The sequence below is a fragment of the Gallinula chloropus genome, assembly GCF_964237585.1.
Source record: "Gallinula chloropus genome assembly, chromosome: 3".
In the NCBI taxonomy this organism is placed as follows: domain Eukaryota; kingdom Metazoa; phylum Chordata; class Aves; order Gruiformes; family Rallidae; genus Gallinula; species Gallinula chloropus.
The window spans coordinates 1,457,235-1,474,923 of NC_140087.1; the positions used below are offsets into that span (position 1 = coordinate 1,457,235).

The 17,689-nt window shown below is 43.6% G+C and overlaps 1 protein-coding gene across 1 annotated transcript in view; it reads left to right on the forward strand.

Annotated features, from left to right (window-relative positions):
- Nucleotides 1-17,689, forward strand: part of SAMD3 (sterile alpha motif domain containing 3) — a gene marked incomplete at both ends in the record, with an annotated part of 40,859 nt that overhangs the window by 4,772 nt on the left and 18,398 nt on the right. The window contains 2 exons of the mRNA XM_084262337.1: nucleotides 10,455-10,640; nucleotides 10,943-11,027. Of these exons, the coding sequence (XP_084118463.1) occupies nucleotides 10,455-10,640; nucleotides 10,943-11,027 (271 nt within the window). The remainder of the gene's footprint in view (nucleotides 1-10,454; nucleotides 10,641-10,942; nucleotides 11,028-17,689) is intronic.

A 17,689-nucleotide genomic window follows, 5' to 3' on the forward strand; every position in this document is an offset into this window, starting at 1 on the left:
CCTAGTTAACTCTTTTAAAACAAAGTGCTGCTATGAGCTTCAAAAGAACAAAACAGAAAACATAAAGACAGAGATTCTGTCAGCATCCTGTCCAACAAAACAAACTCAAATAACTAACCCCTCAGAAAAAAAAATATTACAATGTTCTTGCAACGCTGGTCTTTATCCTGTACTTCTGAAGGATGCTTATTTTTAATTAATGATGAGTAATTTGCCTTGTGCTGTGTAAAGAGTTTTAAATGGGTTGTGTGATTCAGCATAACCCAGAATAGACTGGCCTTAAGAAATGTTCCCAGCAAATGTATTCAGCAGTAGCTTTCAAAGACCCTGTTAAAAGCTTTGGGAAAGAAGAGTGGCTGTTCCCCTTGGGGCAAAGGGGCAGAAGAGGAGGGAAATATGCTGCTGTAAATCACAGACTGGTTTGAGTTGGCAGGCATCTCAAAAACCATCATTCACCCCTACCCTGCCATGGGCAGGGACACCCTCCACTAGGCCAGGGTGCCCAAAGCCCCATCCAGCCCGGCCTTGGACACTGCCAGGGAGGGGGCAGCCACAGCTGCTCTGGGCAGCCTATGCCAGGGCCTCACCACCCTCACAGGGAAGAATTTCTTCCTAATAATTAATCTAAATCTAAACTCTTTTAGTTTAAACCCATTACCCCTTGTCCTGTCCTGTCTCTATACTCCCTGATAAGAAGACCATCCATCTCTCTTTCCTGTAGCCTTTCTTCAGGTACTGGAAGTCTGCAATAAGGTTCCCCTGGAGCCTTCTCTCCTCCAGGCTGAACAAGACCAACTCTCTGAGCCTGTCTTCACAGCAGAGGTGCTCCAGTACTCCGATCATCTTTGTGGCCCTCCTCTGCACTCACTCAACACCCTTCTTGTACTGGGGGCCCCAGAGCTGGATGCAGAACTCCAGGTGGGGTCTCACCAGAGCAAAGGGGCAGAATCCTCTCCCTCAACCTACTTGTCACATGCTTTTGATGCCACCCATGATAGAGTTGGCTTTCTGTGCTGGGTCATGTTGAGCTTCTCACCCACCAACACCCCTCCTCCTCCTCAGGGCTGCTCTGAATCCATCCTCTGGCCAGCCTGTAGTTGTGGTTAGGATTGCTCCAACACAGCAGGACCTTGCACTTGGCACTGTTAAACTTCACGTGGTTCGCACAGGCCTGTCAAGGGAGAGAGATCAAGCGATGCCTCTGGCATCCCTTCCCTCCAGTGTGCCAACCACACCACACTTCTTGGTGGTGTTGGCAAACTTGCTGAGGGTGTACTTGACCCACTGTTCATGTCACAGGTAAAGATGTTAAACAGCACCAGCCCCAATACCAACCCCTGCAGAGCACCACTCATCACTGATCCCCATTTGGACACGAGTCTTTGACTGTGACTGCCCAGCCAATTCCTTATCTTCCATCCATCGCATCCATGTGTCTCCAATGTAAAGACCAGGGTCTTGTGCCAATGAGATCATGGAGTGCCCACGTCTCTAACTCCTCCTGTTTGTTCCCTGTGCTCTGTGGGTTTGCATAAAGGCATCTCAGTTGCACCCCAGAGTGGTTGGAATTCCTTTGATGTAGTTTACCAGTGTTTCCTTGTTGGTTCCTATGGCCTCAGGGGCCACTTGCTGGACTTCAAGCATTCTGTTAAAAAAAACAAAATCGTGGTGGTGACATTAGCCCTGGATCCAAGTGTTAATGGACCATGTCCATCATTGCCTGCCAGTGTTGCTGCCTACAGCTGGAAGGAGGGAGTTAAAAATAGCATGCCCTTTGTATTCCCTCAGTGACCATCCAAAGAGCCTGAAGTCTCTCTTGATCATTTTTGCACTACTGTGATGTAGCTTCACCACCACCCACGTGGAGAAGCAGTAGTGGGTTATAGTCAGAGGGCTGTACCAGGCACGTGGGTTTCCTTGTGACGTCCCCAGTGCAGGCCCCAGGCTGGCAGCAGCTGTTTGCCCATCAGTGCCCCTTCTCAGTGAAGCAGCAGGTTCCCTAAACGTCAGTGGAACTGTAATGATGTGTAATCTTGAGACCGAAGTAAATTTTATGAGAGCTTCTCTTTAAAGGTCAAATGAGAGGGCAGCAAACATCCTTCTCCACAACAGCTGTTTGAACTGACTGGAGATGGAACTGAACAGCCCTTCATCCATTAACTGCTGCATCAGGTTCCTCCCTAATTCTATACAACTTTTGGAGGTGGATGCTACTGTTTGGATATGTCTATAACTTCACCACACTGATAAAGGGGATATTATACAGCTTAGGGTTGATATTTTGGGTTTTTATTCCCTTTTCTTCCTGACTCCCTTCCCCTACAGTGCTCACTGCATTTTGGACAACTGATGGAAAATGTTGATGTTTCATGTGCTTGAGGGGATTGTGCTGTCTAAGCAGGTTGCAAAGGATTGAACGAGACGTTTGCTTTAAAAATCTGATCATGGAAATAGAAAAAGTTGCTTTGACTGTAATGTAATGATAGGTTCTTAGCCTAGAGTATAGAAGTACCCCTTCCCCACTTCTGCTAATAGACGTACTTTGAAAGCTGGTTTGCTGGGCTGGTTGCTTTTTCACACAAGTTTCAGTCTATGGATTTAAGTGCCATGGTGAAAAGGGTTTTCTCACGTCAAATTAAGGGTGGATTTTATCTATTTTGGGGGGCATAATGTTTCTGTTAGATCAAGTAGTGGGATTTTTCCATTGCTTTAATTTGGAATGTTTAGTGTTTGTGCATTGTCCCCCCCACCCCCTCACTTTAATTTTAACTAATGGGGAAAGCTGAGCTGGAGTTATTTGCAGAACCACCTCTCTATATAAAACACTCTGGACCATCTTATCCTGAATAAGGAGGAGGATAGGTGCCCATTTCTAATCAGTCGACACTGATTTGGAAGAGCAGCTGAGAACAATGACAGCTTCTGCTTTTCCTGAGTGGGGGTTCCCACCTCACCCACGTATTTGGTGACAGAGGAATTCACACGAGCACTTCAGGAGTCAGCTCTGCCAAGGGTTAGTTTAATTCAGTGGGGCTGGTTTAAATGTACAGTTCAAATGGTTGATATTTGCCAGGGTTACAGTTGTAGCCTCTTGTGTCCCTGTTTATCCCATCTGAAAAAGAATAACTTTTTGCATTTCCCCCACCCGAAGCCCCATGAAACTGCAGCTTCAGTAACTGGCATGGCTTGCTTGAAATGAAGTTGTGGGTGCTTCTGTGGATTATTAGCACTAGTGAACTGGCTCAAAGTTTCTCTGCATCTTTCCTGTGTAGGTAGCCCTACTAACTGTGTTAATGCACTCTGCTGGAATACTAAATATCACAAAAATAACAAAGATGATTGTTTAAGCACAAAAATAAGGAAGAAGTGGATGCAGAAATTGTAGAACTTTATCTTCTCATGTACCATATTGTGCATCCATCTAGTCAGATGAGGCTTACAGGCTGCCTCAGTGGAATAACTTTTTGTTAGCAACTACAGAAGTAAAACCAGTCTTTCTTGTTAATCTCCCAAGAAGGGTAATCTTAAAGTAGTGCTTTTCTGTTAAGAGAACACCATAGCTACAGAGGATGATTCAATAAATCTATTTCCCCTATACCTGCTTTGCTGTATCAGAGTACCACCAGCTTGATGGCTCCTGGCAGCCCGGTGTTTATCTGGTTGCTAAGCCAGAGGCTGCTGTTCCTTGTAAATACCTGACACTGCACTGCAAAGCCAGCCTTTTACTGGCTGGTTTACACCTCCTGTCTGCCTTTCCTCCAGGTGTTTGTTTATCACATGACATCCCTAACACATCCCTTTCTCACTGTTTCCAATGTGATGGTCCAGCTTTTTTCCTTCAGGAGGGATGTCCTGATACAGGTTTATTTGTACATTTGTTCTTCCTATAAAACCCTGTTCTGTAGCTCTGGAGTGTTGTGCAAGAGATTTACTGGCTGAACGCCTAGAAGCACTTTGCTCAGAGAAGGCTGATGTGCACCAGCAGGATAACAGATCTTCTGCCCAGCCTTGATGGCCTTGAACTTTCCTATTTACAACCTTATTGTTGATATCATCAGAATTGTTTCTAGTAGATGCAATGACTATTTTTTGTCCAGTTAGTTCACATGGACATGAAAAGCAGCTGTAAAACCCCGTGTGTTAAATCTTCCACCATGACCAGTAACAGAAGAAAAGAAGTCCTGTCTGTCTGTTTCGTTCAGGAGTGCAGACATCAGGTGTTTCTTTTGATTATATCTTTTCAACAACTAATGTTTAGGGATTCAAAAACCATAAATTGCATCTAGCCATTCATTTTGATAGTGACTGACTGACCCTTTCTTCTATGCATTTGTCTTCATACGTCTGAAGCTATTTATTGATTCCAAAGCAAATTCCCCCGTTGAATGAGGTATCATAGCAGAAAATAATGTCCTTTATTTATTTATTTATTTATTTAGATGTTTCCTGATAGGTTCACTTCAATTGTTATTGCACCTTCATAGAAAGTGTTATATCTGTGAGGTTTGGTTTGTGTAGGGTTTGGGAAAGATTTCTTTAAATTGGAGTTTTCAATTGATGTGGTTACAAGAATTTCTGCCACGTTAAGTCAGCGTTTCATGTTTCTGTTATTGCAGCAGGAAGTTTAAAAATACTAACTAAATTTAAAGCAAACAAAAGAAGCCCAGAGGAAAGCTAGAAACCTCACAATGACACCTTCTCTGTGCGTGTTGCCTCACTGCAAGCCAAGGCATCTGCCCTCATGGCTTTGGAGGGCATGAGTTCCACAGAGCCAGAATTCCTGACGTGGTGCTGTGACTTTTCCGCAACAGTTTGGGGGAGGGGGGGAAAAAAAGTTAACCTCCTTGCTTCCACACCAGAAATAAGCCAAGCCTTAACTGTGACCCACAGGAGATGCTAACCACGCAGCCTCGTTAAAGTCTCGCGCAGCCGCAAAACCACCACCAAACAACATCCCCAAATACATCAAATCTTTGGGCAGAGTATCACACATCTTACAGGGGTGAATGCAAATAAACCCTGTTTCTTTGCAATGACCTGATTTAGCTGGCAGTTCTGTCAGTCAGATTCCCTGAGGAGGTTCTTTTCCTCCCCTCCCTGTCTGTAACCTGTAGCTGCTGCCCTGGGATGAGCTGGGGGTGCAGAGCCTTCGCTTGCCTGGTGCAGCTCAGAAGGGAAACTGTCAGCAAGCTTTGACTCCTCCCAGAAGAAGTTTGTGTCTGCATCTTGCAGATTTTTTTCCTTAAAGCTGATTAATTTTGTCTGTATTTATGTGATTATACCAAATGAGATGTTTTTCACAGCAGGGGTACTGCAGGAGAAGCTGGAACAGGAGTCCTGGGAAAGGGGCAGTTCTGGGGGGGGTGTCAGCTCCCACGCCTGAGCCTTGCTGGTGGTGCTGTGGGGAACTTCTTGTTCAGTCTAAAACATTCCTGCCCCTATGTTTAGTGGGAGCTGGAAAAGTAAAAGACATCGTCAAGCCCCAGGTAGGCCACAGATCCTGGGCTCCAGAGAATAACTGGGAAACCCTGTGTTTGTGCTGGGAAGTAGGAAATGGCAGCGAAGCACTTCAAGAGAGAGGCATGAGAGTCAGGCACAGGTCTTGGAGCTGTGAATAGAAGAGAGTGCCCTGTTTTATCCTACTACTGAGGGGAAAAAATAGTTTCTTTTGATATTTAATGATCTGTCATATTTTCTTCCCTTTTGATGGAAACAATCTTTACAGTCTTACATATTGTCATACAGTTGAAAACATATTATATGTGTCTTAGGGAAAAGGAGCATTTTCTACAGCTGCAGACTTTTCCTTCCTTCCTTCACATCTGCAATTCCATTTTTTCCTCCCTTCTGGTGCTTCCTTGTCTTTGCAGATGTGGACTCTCCAAGCCTACAGATCTTCAGACTGGAGTCTCTCGCTGGTGTTTGGTGTAGAAATGGGAAAGGCTAGACCTTCACCTGTGAAAAATGGGAATCTCTTGAGGCTCCACCCATGTGCCAAGTTCTACCTGGATGTGATGAACATGGAAACCCATTGATGGGTTCTGCTCAGACTTCCTCTGAGTTACTGGCACTTGAGCTGATAGAAGATGTAGCAATGGGTACTGTAGCCTCAGGGACTTCAGTAAAGTAGACAATAAGAAAAGCACGTGGCACACAGCCTGTTCATGCATGTGCTGAGTTGGCCTTTAAGTAACTTTCCCCCCCCCCAAAATGAACTCAAACAGATGCAGGAAACCAGTCCTTACTACCAGTATGCTCAGAAGCTTAAAATGACAACATCAGTTTAATATTTGGATCTGTTTCTGGGTACCCCCTGCATTTTGCACAGCTATCTTGATCATACTCTCTATATTGTTGACTAGATAATTTATACTGATTTGTTACAAGCCAAGTCAATCAGCTCTGTCTCGTCACATGAGGTTGCACAGAACACTGAGCTTGGAGGTCATGGTGCTGCATTCACTCACTGCTCTTCACTCCTGTGCTGCCTAAAGCCTTTATAGAATGATCTGTGTGATGCTGCAATCGAGTAAAGTCTTTACCTTTCTGTCAGAGAAGGAAGATATTACTTGGGACTAATGACCTTAGAGGTTGGAAGTCAAACAGGTGGTTTGGGTGTATTTTTTGTTGGTTTTTTTATGTTTGTTTCATTCCAGGGTTTTTTAAGGGTATTTTTTGCTGGCTGAAGGAGACAAACAGCTCCTCTGAAAATGTTACTTTATAGTTTCATGTCTCAGTAAACTTGCTGTGTGTGAGCAGCCTAGGGCTGTCATTGAGCCAAGAAGGAAATAGCTGTGTGAAGTAGTGCTGTGACTTAGTACAGTAAGAAAAGTGGCCATGGGTGAAAGCTGAGTGGCCAAAGGCTCCATGAGGAGTTGTGTCCTTGCTGAGGAGATGCTTCTTAGGATGCAGTGCTGTGTGGCAGCTAAAAGTAGAGACCAGTTTGCTTCATCTGGGCTGGTGTTTGTTTTACCTCATGGGCAATTACTTTGGGGATCTGAACTGGGAGAAAAATACACCAAGCTCCTTGAAGTAACTCGCTGCAGGGTTAGAAACATCCCAGTACCAGTAAGAAAGGGATAGAGACACATGACAGTAGGGAGAGAGACACTGACATCTGGCAGCAGCTGGCCATCAGACGGGTTTAGCTGCAGCATCAAATGTCTTGAGTACTGAGAGAGAAGATGTAGTGATTTGTGTTTTGGGATCTTGATCTGATCTCTGTCTCAGGTCAGCTAGAAGACCAGAGAGGGATGGTTGGAACAGGCTGTGTTTGTACCTAAACCTCCAGCCGTGATACTGCTCTCCACAGCCGAGGAAGTTCTTGGCCACCTGCATAAATCACAGTGCACAGATAGTTTAACTGAACTGTTCTTTTATTTAAGCAAGTTTGCCTGTGAGTGTTTCTGGAGATAAATTGTAGTGTGGAGTTGCATCTCTTTTCAAACAACCTTGTATTTCACTCTGATGTGTAACTGTGCACAGTCAGCCTGACTGCCCAACAGCCAGGGCTTCAGCAAAGGCCAGTAAAACACTTCATCTCTGCACTGTGGAGACTAGAGGAGTTTTTGGGTCTTGTTTGGGCAGCAAGGAAGTGTTTTGTGTGTTATGGAAAGCTGGAGAGAAATGGAATCTGTAGTATTTCTGTTGTACTGGCAGACATGAAGGGCCTGGTGCAGGGCAGTGTTACCCATGCCTCCCTGGCTCTTACCCATCCCAGAGACAAGAAAATTTGGTTTTCTTCAATGAAATGAGTCCAGTTTGCCTGAACTGAGCCTGCTAAACCTTTCCACTTTTTGAAATGGCAATTCAACTTCATTGGGTTTAGCAACAACAAGAGTATCAACTGCTGCTCAGCCAGCAATTGCTGTACATTTCTGAGCTAGTTTAAATGTTGAAAACAGAATATACTAACTTGCAGCCTGTCTGATGCCACTTCCATCAGTACAGCTGCTGAAAGTGCAGGATTCAAACTTATAGGCTGCAGAGCTCCTCACTGATGCTACATTGAACATCTGCACTTTATTTACATTGGAGGCATTTCCAAAGGATGGCAGAGTCTGGGTTGGGGTTTATTTTTCCATTTGTGTACTAATTTGTCACCAAAAAAGGACATGAATGTGTCTGTGTGGAGTGTTTGTAACTTGTGCAGATTTTCCCTTTTTTTTTTTTGAGACTGCAGAGTACTAAGAGAAGTTCACTGCACTTTGCCTCTGTTATTAACCCCCTCTGTCTCCTAAAGTCTGGTGAGTTTGGAGAGGCAGAAGCCCTGGCCAGTTTGTACCTGTTTTTCATGGGAAAATGGTAGTGCTGTGAGTACTGCTACTACTGTTAGTATAACTACAAGAGGCTCGGATGACAGGACACAGTTTGCAGTAGTGCTGGGACTGGTGAAGTTGTGTCATGGCTGTGGAGTTTTGCCAGCCTGAAACCTACCAACCTGTTTGAAAAGATACCGAGGGGGTGTGGCAGCATAACCAGGCCAAGGAGGTTGTGAGAATTACAGGTATTGAGGGTATAACTATGGCTACAGGGGCCCAAACCAACCTGCCCCCCAGACAGGTAGCAATCTTTCCAAGGGCTATAAGCTGAACTATTGCAAATGCTTCTCCACTGGATTTGCAGTTGATTTGGCCACCCTAGAGGTATTGGCTGCCATGGGTGGGTTGGGGGTTTTTTTGATGGGGGAGGAGGTGGTTGTTGGTTTTTTTTTAATCCTTATCTGAAAGAGGATGGACAGAAAAGCCTCCCAACAAAGATCTTGCTAAGACTCTTCCCAGCTCTGGTTTATATACCTGGCTCTTGTTTGTAGGCTGCCATAGAGACATCATGTTTGTGTTGACTGAATCTAGCAGTATTTTGCTCCATAACTTTCATAGACTCAAAATCTTCAGCAGCTTGGAAACTCCAGGAGTTTTCACCTTACAAGTGAAAACATTCCTGACATGAAATAGATTTCAACAGTGTGGATCTCAACAACTGTGGTAACTGCTTTAATCTCCTTCACAATTAGTGGACAGAAGTAGAGAGAGAGAACATCTGGTCTGATTTAGATGTTTTCTTGTTGCTCTGTCATCCATCAGCTGTATTTCTCCTTGGTGAATATAAAGGGAATGCAGATGATTAATTCAGATACAGATATCTGTATATTTGTACAATGTAAATGGCAGCATTGTATTTTTAAAATTCCTTTAAAAAGTCTGCTAGTTGTTTCCAAATTTCTTCTGCAAATTAAATTAAATATAAATTGGGCTGGAGCAGCTCCCCTACAAAGAGAGGCTGAGGGAGCTGGGCTGGTTCAGCCTGGAGAAGAGAAGGCTGAGGGGGAACCTCATTGAAGCCTTCCAGTACCTGAAGGGAACATACAAACAGGAGGGGAATCAGCTTTTCAAGAGGGTACATAATGGCAGGACAAGGGGGATGGACTAAAGCTAAATAAAGGAGGGGAAGGTTTAGATTTGGTATTAGGGGGAAGTTCTTTACAGAGAGAGTGGTGAGGTGCTGGAACAGGCTGCCCAGAGAGGTGGCAGATGCCCCATCCCTGGGGGTGTTCAAGGCCAGGTTGGATGGGGCCCTGGGCAGCCTTGTGTAGCTCCAGGCTGGAGGTTGGTGTCTCTGCTGGTCACAGGGGAAGTTGGAACTCTCTGATCCATGGGGCCCCTTCCAACCCAGACCATTCCATGATTCTGTGATAAATGGCAGTGATACCACATGCATACAGGACTCTCCAGTTATCTTGGGAACCTCTCATTTGAACTGTCTTTATTTGGTCTGGACTACCCCGACTGAGAAGCTGTCTAGGGCTGGCAGAACCACTCCATCTTTTAGGTGGCTCTTGACTGACTTCCAGCTCAATTTCTGTCTACTTTTCCCTATATTCCTTCAGTTTGACAGGCTCTCTGGAGATGGGAAGCAGATGGTTGACCTCCTATCTCAAGCTGGGGTGTGCCATTTGTACATGGTGTGGGTACTTATGGGCTGTGTCTGCCTTATCATCAGCTATTGTGATGACAACTGCCTTCATCCCTCCACTGCTTTCCACTTTGGGAGGACAGTCTCAGCCAATGTTGTCTACAGTATTCTATTCAATTAAGTTGTTTGTTTCTCTCACGAGTAACCCTTCCTACCAGAACTGGTAGGAAACACATCATAAATGATGACAGAGAAAGTTATTTTGCAAGTCCCCAGTGACTTCCTATGCTCTGCCTCCTGCTTTCAGCTAGTGTCCACCTTCTAGTGGATTCTGCTAATTAAAGCATTTCACATTTGACATCTGGTTTTAACCCCATTGCAGCTTTTGTGAGTATTTATGCAGAAACCAAGAGAGAAGCCTTGAATCTCCACAGCAATAACTTCCGTTTGTGTTGAGTTTTGCTTGTATTTTTCTTTCTTTCTCACCTGCATTCCTACAGAAGAAGGATGTGGTCATGACAACATGATCTTTTCTTTTGCAGAAAAAACCTAAAATCCCTTTTTGCAAGACACAAGACGTTGCAGTGGACGAGTCCTTACGCTTTGCCAGACTTCCCTTATGATGTCAAGAGCATTCTAGCAGAGAAAAAATGCCCTGACCACAGTATGAGAATAAGGATCATTGAATATTTGCAAGCAGACATGACAAAATACCTTAAAGGATCCCTGTGAGTAAGCATTGCTAGATTACTTGAGGGCATCACCTGTTGGCTGCAGAAGTAAAGCTTTCAATGAGCATAAAGCTGTTCTGGTTAATGTACTTGATTAGGGGAGGTGAAGGGCGTGGAGCCTCTTGAACTCAAACAGGAAGGTTTTGTGCAAGCCTCAGAGCTGCTTCATTTGCTGTTTGGAGGGGAATCTATAGCCTTACAAATAAGCAGCTTAATGTACATCAGTATAGACTCTAGACAGTGTCTGGTACTGTCTGGAATGCAAACTGCTGTTTTACATCTCCCCCTTGTCTGTGCAGGTATCCCAACAGCCAGCAGTACAACGTTGTGGTCAGTGCTCTGCTGCAGGCATACCCATTCCTTGATGACGATGGAAATGGCTTTGTGAGTACAGTCAAATGTAATAATTCTTTTTTTTTCCCTTTTCTTTCCTTCCCTGTCACATAATCAATCACAAGAAAATAACTTACTTCAGAGGAAATCAACATCAATTTCTTATGTACTGGCTCTGTTCCGAGCTGTAAGTTTCACTTTGACACCTTTGGCAAATCACATTCTTATTTCATTGTATTAATTAAAGATTAATCCTGTTACATCCATCCCTCAAAGCCTCTGTGAGATCATGCAGACCTGCACATGAGGTCCCTGGTTACTTGTTATGTCCAATTTCTTTCTGGATTGATTTTCCCCAAAGGATAAATTTAAGTAAATGTGACTGACTTTTGTTTTTAAAAACAAAGGAGCCAAGCTTTTAGACAATTGTCTGTCTGAGAATGAGCATGTGACTGATGCTTTTGCAATGCTTTAAGATTGCTTGTGTGTTAGGTATCTGGCTCCAGCATGTAGTAATACTACTGGTGTAGGTATGTTGGGAATCTAGGCCTAATTGTTTGGGGTCTCAGTAGGAATATAAACAGAAAGCAGTGGAAAGAGATGGCTTAAACTTGAACTACATTTTTCTTCACTCTCGTGACCCAAAATACATATCTGTGGTCTCAGAGGACAGTGTTCACCTTTTGACTTCACATCATTGCTTTGCTGTGTGATACTTTTATAGCATCTTGTAAAAGCTTGTGAGACTCAGTGGGGGTTATTAGCTTTAAACATACAGAAATATCTATCACATGTACAGTCACTGCAGAAAGCAGAGTAATTTTAAGAATAAAAAGAAAGTGAGGCTTAAGGGGTGGTGATTCTAGTTCTGCCCTGAGCCCAGGCATTGTAGGAGGAAAGGGACTAAAGACAACAAACACATCTCAGAAAGGAGAAAAGGGAGCAGAGGGATCAGAGTGTGTCAGTCCACTGTGTTTTCAACCAGGATTCCTCTCTCCAACACCCCAGCAGGGGTCCCAGCCAGGGTCCTGGGTAATGCTATGGCTTCATCTGGCTCCCTTTGTGAAGGGGAGCTGGAGTGACAGTCAGGATGTCTTCAAAGACCTTTTTACAGCCTTGAACTTTTAAAAAACTTTCTGAAAACAGAGGTTCTTAACCTAGGTTTTCCCAGGGCTTTCACTGCAGCATAACTGTAGGAGGAGTGGAACTCCTTACAGTGCCCTTCTTTGGGAAATGGCCCATCACCCTCCAGATTGGTGCTGGAAAAGACTATGTGGGCTGTTGTGTGATGAGGCAGAGACCTGAGAGTCCTTCTTCTTAGATTTCTTTCATGCTTATTGGAATATCTGGAAGAAACCCCCGTAGCAAGAGAGGAAGCTGGAACAGGCAGTTTGCAACGCTGCTGCTCTAATGCTTCTGAGCCAGCCCCTCTCCACTGCTGGGACAGAGGCACTCAAGGTGTAGGTTTGGAGGAGAGGGTGAGGATGAATTGGTTTTATTTGCTTTACTGCTAGACTTTCTGTCCTTCCTTCACTATCATAAAGCCTATCAATGCTTCTTTGTTCTTGATCTGAGGTTGTTCTATGTTGCAACAGCTTAAAAGAAACTCTACAACATATGCACAGCTACTTAGCACCAGGCTTGCAGTGAATCTGAAGTCATATACCTTTAAGAAACAACTGAACAACAACAAAAAATGGGCTAACTACTATTCTTTCATCTTGTCTCAGAAAAAGTGTCTTCAGCAGTTCAGAAAATGAAGTTTTTATAGGCTTTTCTTTTAAAATTGATTCAGGCTAACATGGGACTATAAGAATAGCAGCTTGTTTCTGACAACAGTATTGACTAGCAGGTCTTTTCAGTTCTGAAATATTACTTACTGAGAGGTTTTTAATACCTCACACTTGTTTATCTGTAATCATTAGACAGTTTCTATTGTGTCTTTAGAAGTACACTGAAAATTTGAGAAAACTCATCAAGAAAATAATTCAGAGGTAAAGCAGAAACCTCCTCATTTGTGGACCGACAGCTAAATGTAGAGAAGGAAAACTGTTAAGTGTGAGTAGTGTTTTAAACGTGCTAGTCATGTTAGTTATGAAATAACATATACTTTTAAAGACATATATAGAGAACATATATAAAAAATAAAGCACATAGATATATGTACTTTTAAAGACACAATAGAAACTGTCTAATGATTACAGATAAACACATGAGGTATTAAAAACCTCTCAGAAGGTAATATATACAAATTCTGGAGATGCAGCTGCTATAAGGTGTTTTTGGTGGCTCTGTTAGGAAGAGCAGAATAGCACCATGGAAGTTCTTGTCTCTTTCTGTGGGCTCCAAAGGGAGCCTTGGGTGGCCAGCTGTTCACAGATGACTGTGCCTGATAGGGGACCTCCTCCTTTTGCTGCCTTGTAAGGCTGGAGGAAGGAAAACACTGAACACGGGAATTCAGCCCGGCAGGCCTCAGGGAATAATGGGTATTCAGGGTGGGTAGATTAATAAAGCTATTTGAGTTTATTTAGAATAGCAACAAGTACTTTTTCAAGTTCTCAGACTTTTAATGTCTTGTCAAAGTTACAGGAGAAACAGGCAGTTGTAAAAAACCAAGAGGAATGATGCAGTTTGGAGGCTGATGTCGTGCGTCGCCTCTGGTGTGCTGGGCCTCACTCCTGCCATTGGCTGTTTGCCTTGCTGCCACGCAAAATGCTCCATCCTACTGTGTTGTTAAGGACATGAATTCATTCCTCTTTACTTAGCACTGAGCGATGTCTCAGTTCCTATATTCAGTTAAACACTAAATCCATGCTTTTAAAAGGAAAGCAGTTGCTTCCCCTTTGGGGTGAAGGAGCAGTCACGGCATCTCCTGGGGTCAGCAAGTGGTAGTTCTAAATGCCATGGCCTGAGAAGGTCTGTCAGTGGTGTGATTTCATTTTTAACTCACGAGCCTTATGGTTTGGAGCCCTTCTCCAGAAAGGGATGTGTCTTGGCTGCTGGATGGATGCTGTGGAAACTGCTGTGGGTTCTTCCCCAGCCAGTATCCATGCCTGTGGGTGGGCAAGGGCAGCCCATGGGGTGTTCTGGCTGAGAGGAGGAAAGCTCAGCCCATGAGAGATCTTGACATTCCAGAATTAGCTTTTCCTTCTGATCAAGAACAGAAGATCAGGACATAAAGTACTTGATGTGATGAAAACCTTGGAGAAACTGAATTGGAAATGTCAACACTTTGGTTGCAACGTTCACATGGGAATTAAATGGTTTGGAAAGGGGAAAGATCTGCTGGAAAATATAGAGGAAAAACAAAAAGCTCCAAACCTAGGAGCACCTAAATTCCCACTAGAATTTTCATGACAGGAAAAAAACTACTTACAAAACTTTGAATAGTCCTTCCTGCTCACCCATCCCCCCAGAACTGGACACTTTTTTTTAAACTTCAAACTATTTTAAACTAGTAATTTAAACAGTATGTGTATTATGTAGAAATGGAGTCTAATAATTTCAATCTCATGCTGTTGCAATAGAAGGTAATTAAAGGTTTAGTGTTTCAAGATTTATTAGTAGATTATCTCTAATTCTATTTGCTTGGTTAAAAGGTTTCCTACTTAATTTTGCAGTAGAGAAAAATATGCTTCTGTGCCATTGACCCTTGAAGAGGATATCCAGTGGAATATGGTCTGAATGATGATCATGATCCTAAATGGATAAGTTTAAAAATAAGGTTTTGAAGAAGATACTTATATACTGTGAATTTAAAATGGTTATTTCCTAGTTCATTGTTGAATCAGGAATTAAGAAAGAATTATCTGAAATACTATATAATAATTTAAAAAAATAAATCCTTTTGCACTAAAAGCAAAACTGATTTAAGAGGTCTGTGGAGCACTTGTAATGAAATTCATTTTCCCACCCTGTTCCCAGCTTAGCTTTAGGAAAGCAGTGCTTTCAGGTGTTTACCTAAGGAACTTCCCCATGAGGTTTTCTTTTACTTGGACAATGTTACCCTAAAGTAACAGATACGACATTTGAAAATAATTAATCTCCATTTAATCATGAAATAGATTATCAGGTTTCTGTTCTCCAGTGTAACCAGTGCAATATTTGCAGTAGTTAGAGAGAAATAAGTTATATAGAAAAAGCCAAGCTGACAGCTGCAGCAGCCAAAGGAAAACCGGCAGGACACTCGTTTCTCCACCGCTCTCACGGTACCACCCTGTTTGTATTTACTCCTTTCACAAGGGCTGTGACCAACCATTGGGAAAGAGTCTCTGCCCTTAATTTCCTTGCATCTCAGCCACCACTTGAAAATGGTGATGTCAAGGCGGCCGTAGGGGAGGAAGAAAGGATGGGGCTCTGGCATCCGCAGCGCTCGCCCGGGCGCGGGGCTGCCGCGCGGCGCTGTGATGCGGGCGAAACCCGGCATCCCAGGACTGACATGCCTGGTTTATGTAACTGCTGCACACAACCTGATTACTCACTAGTAAATCACTGCTTTTTATCTGCGTGTAATCCTCCCCTCCTATGTCAGAGAGACGCAGCCTAATCCTGCTCCCTGACAAGCACTGTAAGCCTTCCTGCAGTGCTTTGGGCCTTTTTGCTGGGGGAGGGTGGGGGTGTGGATTAATAGAAAATAAAGTTATGAGCTCAAAAATGGCAATGAAAGCATTCTTATTAAAAGATGTGCTACCCATGTAAATGTACGTGCTCACAGTCTCATCCATGAAACAAGTATGTGTGAAGCAGCATGGAGAAGCTTATGAGAGTCATACTGCAGAAACAGATTTAGTTAAAACTCTTAATTTATCTGAGGAGGGGAGGGTGAACCAGCTGAATGTTTTGAACTTTGAGGGGATATTTAAAGCTCTGTACAGGTGTCAGCATATTCTTTCTTGTACAAGACTAGGTGGAAATGTCTCCCAGCCAAACAAAGGTTTTCAAAAGAAAGAAACTGCACAAAACTCAGCTAAGGGGATATTTAAATTGTCAGCTGGTAATGTATTCTGGGATGATCATGTTTTAAAATACTTTAACATCTGTTGAACACTTCAGAGAAGTGGTAAACTAAGGGGGTTTTTTGTTTGCTTCTTTCCTAGCAGCCTTAAAATAACAATATTCCAAATCAATTTTGCTAAGCATATAATATTGGGGTATTTGCATCAGGGGCAGAATTGTAAATGTATTTAAGATCCTTAATGAGATTTTCAAGGCATATAGTCACCTTACTGCCTTTGAAAACCGTGCTGGAATGTAACATCCAAATTGAGGCTATAAATGTGCTTTGTGAGTAGCCTGGGTGGGCAGTTGTGCTCTTTCTAAGCCCTGTGCTGAAGTTTGTGTACCAGAAATACAGATGGGTTTGCCTTCTTTACAGTCCTCAGATGTTTGCATGTGACTGGCAGGGAGAAGATACGTCTGTAAGCACCCACAGGCAGTGGCAGGACGTGTCACCCCAGGAAGGGCACAGCCTGCTCTGGCCAGCCCAGGTCTGACCAGGAAGAGCTGAGGCAGAGGTCACAGGGATTGCTTTCTCACAGCTACTCTGCTCTCACTTCTCACTGTTACTGGAGGAGGCCTTGCTTTTAGCACTGAGAACCTGTAAGTCAGCAGGGAGTTGGGAGGACTAATTTCAGGAGGAGAAAAGCAAGGACATGCTGCCTTCATCCCCATCTTTTAAGAGACCCTCCCACCCGTATCCCCTGCGGGTGAGGGAGGCAGGCATGTCAGTGTCAGACTGGCTGCAAACAAAGATGCTGTGCTAAGTAAGCCACTTTTACAGAATTTGGGTTTACTCCAAATGTAACCCTTGAAGTCATATGACCTTGACTAATAATGGACATAATTTGGGGGCAAAATACAGGGTAATCATTCTTCTGTTTACTTTGTGGTCTAGCATGTCAGTGAGTGCAGGTCTGAGTATAGTATTAAGTGTGTACAGTATTGGAGACAATTTCAGAAAATAAGTAACAGCTATTTGACTCTCTTGCCACATTCTGTCATCTACCATCACTTTGTGGCTATTTTTTTGTTCTCTCTGGCTGTTGGAAGCCCCTCAATAACTGAAATAAGCAGTTGCTTCTGAGCATCTGACAAAACTTTTTCTATATTCACAGCTTCAGGTTCTGCCAGCACATGTGTTTAGCAGCCTTGGCTTAGTAATTGCTTCCCTGCTTGCCAGTAGTTAGCACAGCTGGGTCCCACCACAGGATGCCCAAACAGGGTCTGCAGGTGACCAGCCATCTGTCCACAAGGATGCATGAGAAAGCTCAACTGCCAAGGAGTGATCAGTGGCTCCACTAAACAGGGACTGTGTCCACTTGCCCTGCAGAACTGCCTTTGAGTTGCAATTTACGTGCCTTGAGAGGTCTCACAAAAGACCTACTTGAATGATCCTCTTAATTCAGGACCTTTGAGTTCCGTTTGATAATACACTTGATTTAATGTAACTGAAAAACACCCAAGGAGCATCCCTTGTGTGTTTTTCCTCCTCCTTTGTGTTAGATATAATAATGGTACAACTGCACAACCAGTCAGATGCTGCCAGAGGCAGGGGGAAAATAATCCACTCAAAAACCCAAAACCCGAGTTACTTTTCCACAGCATCAGTATGCTGGTCTGATGGGTGCAAGACGGAGCACAGGAGGTTCCATGGGAACACATGGAAAAACTGTTCACAGTGAAGGTGACAAACCACTGGAACAGACTGCCCAGAG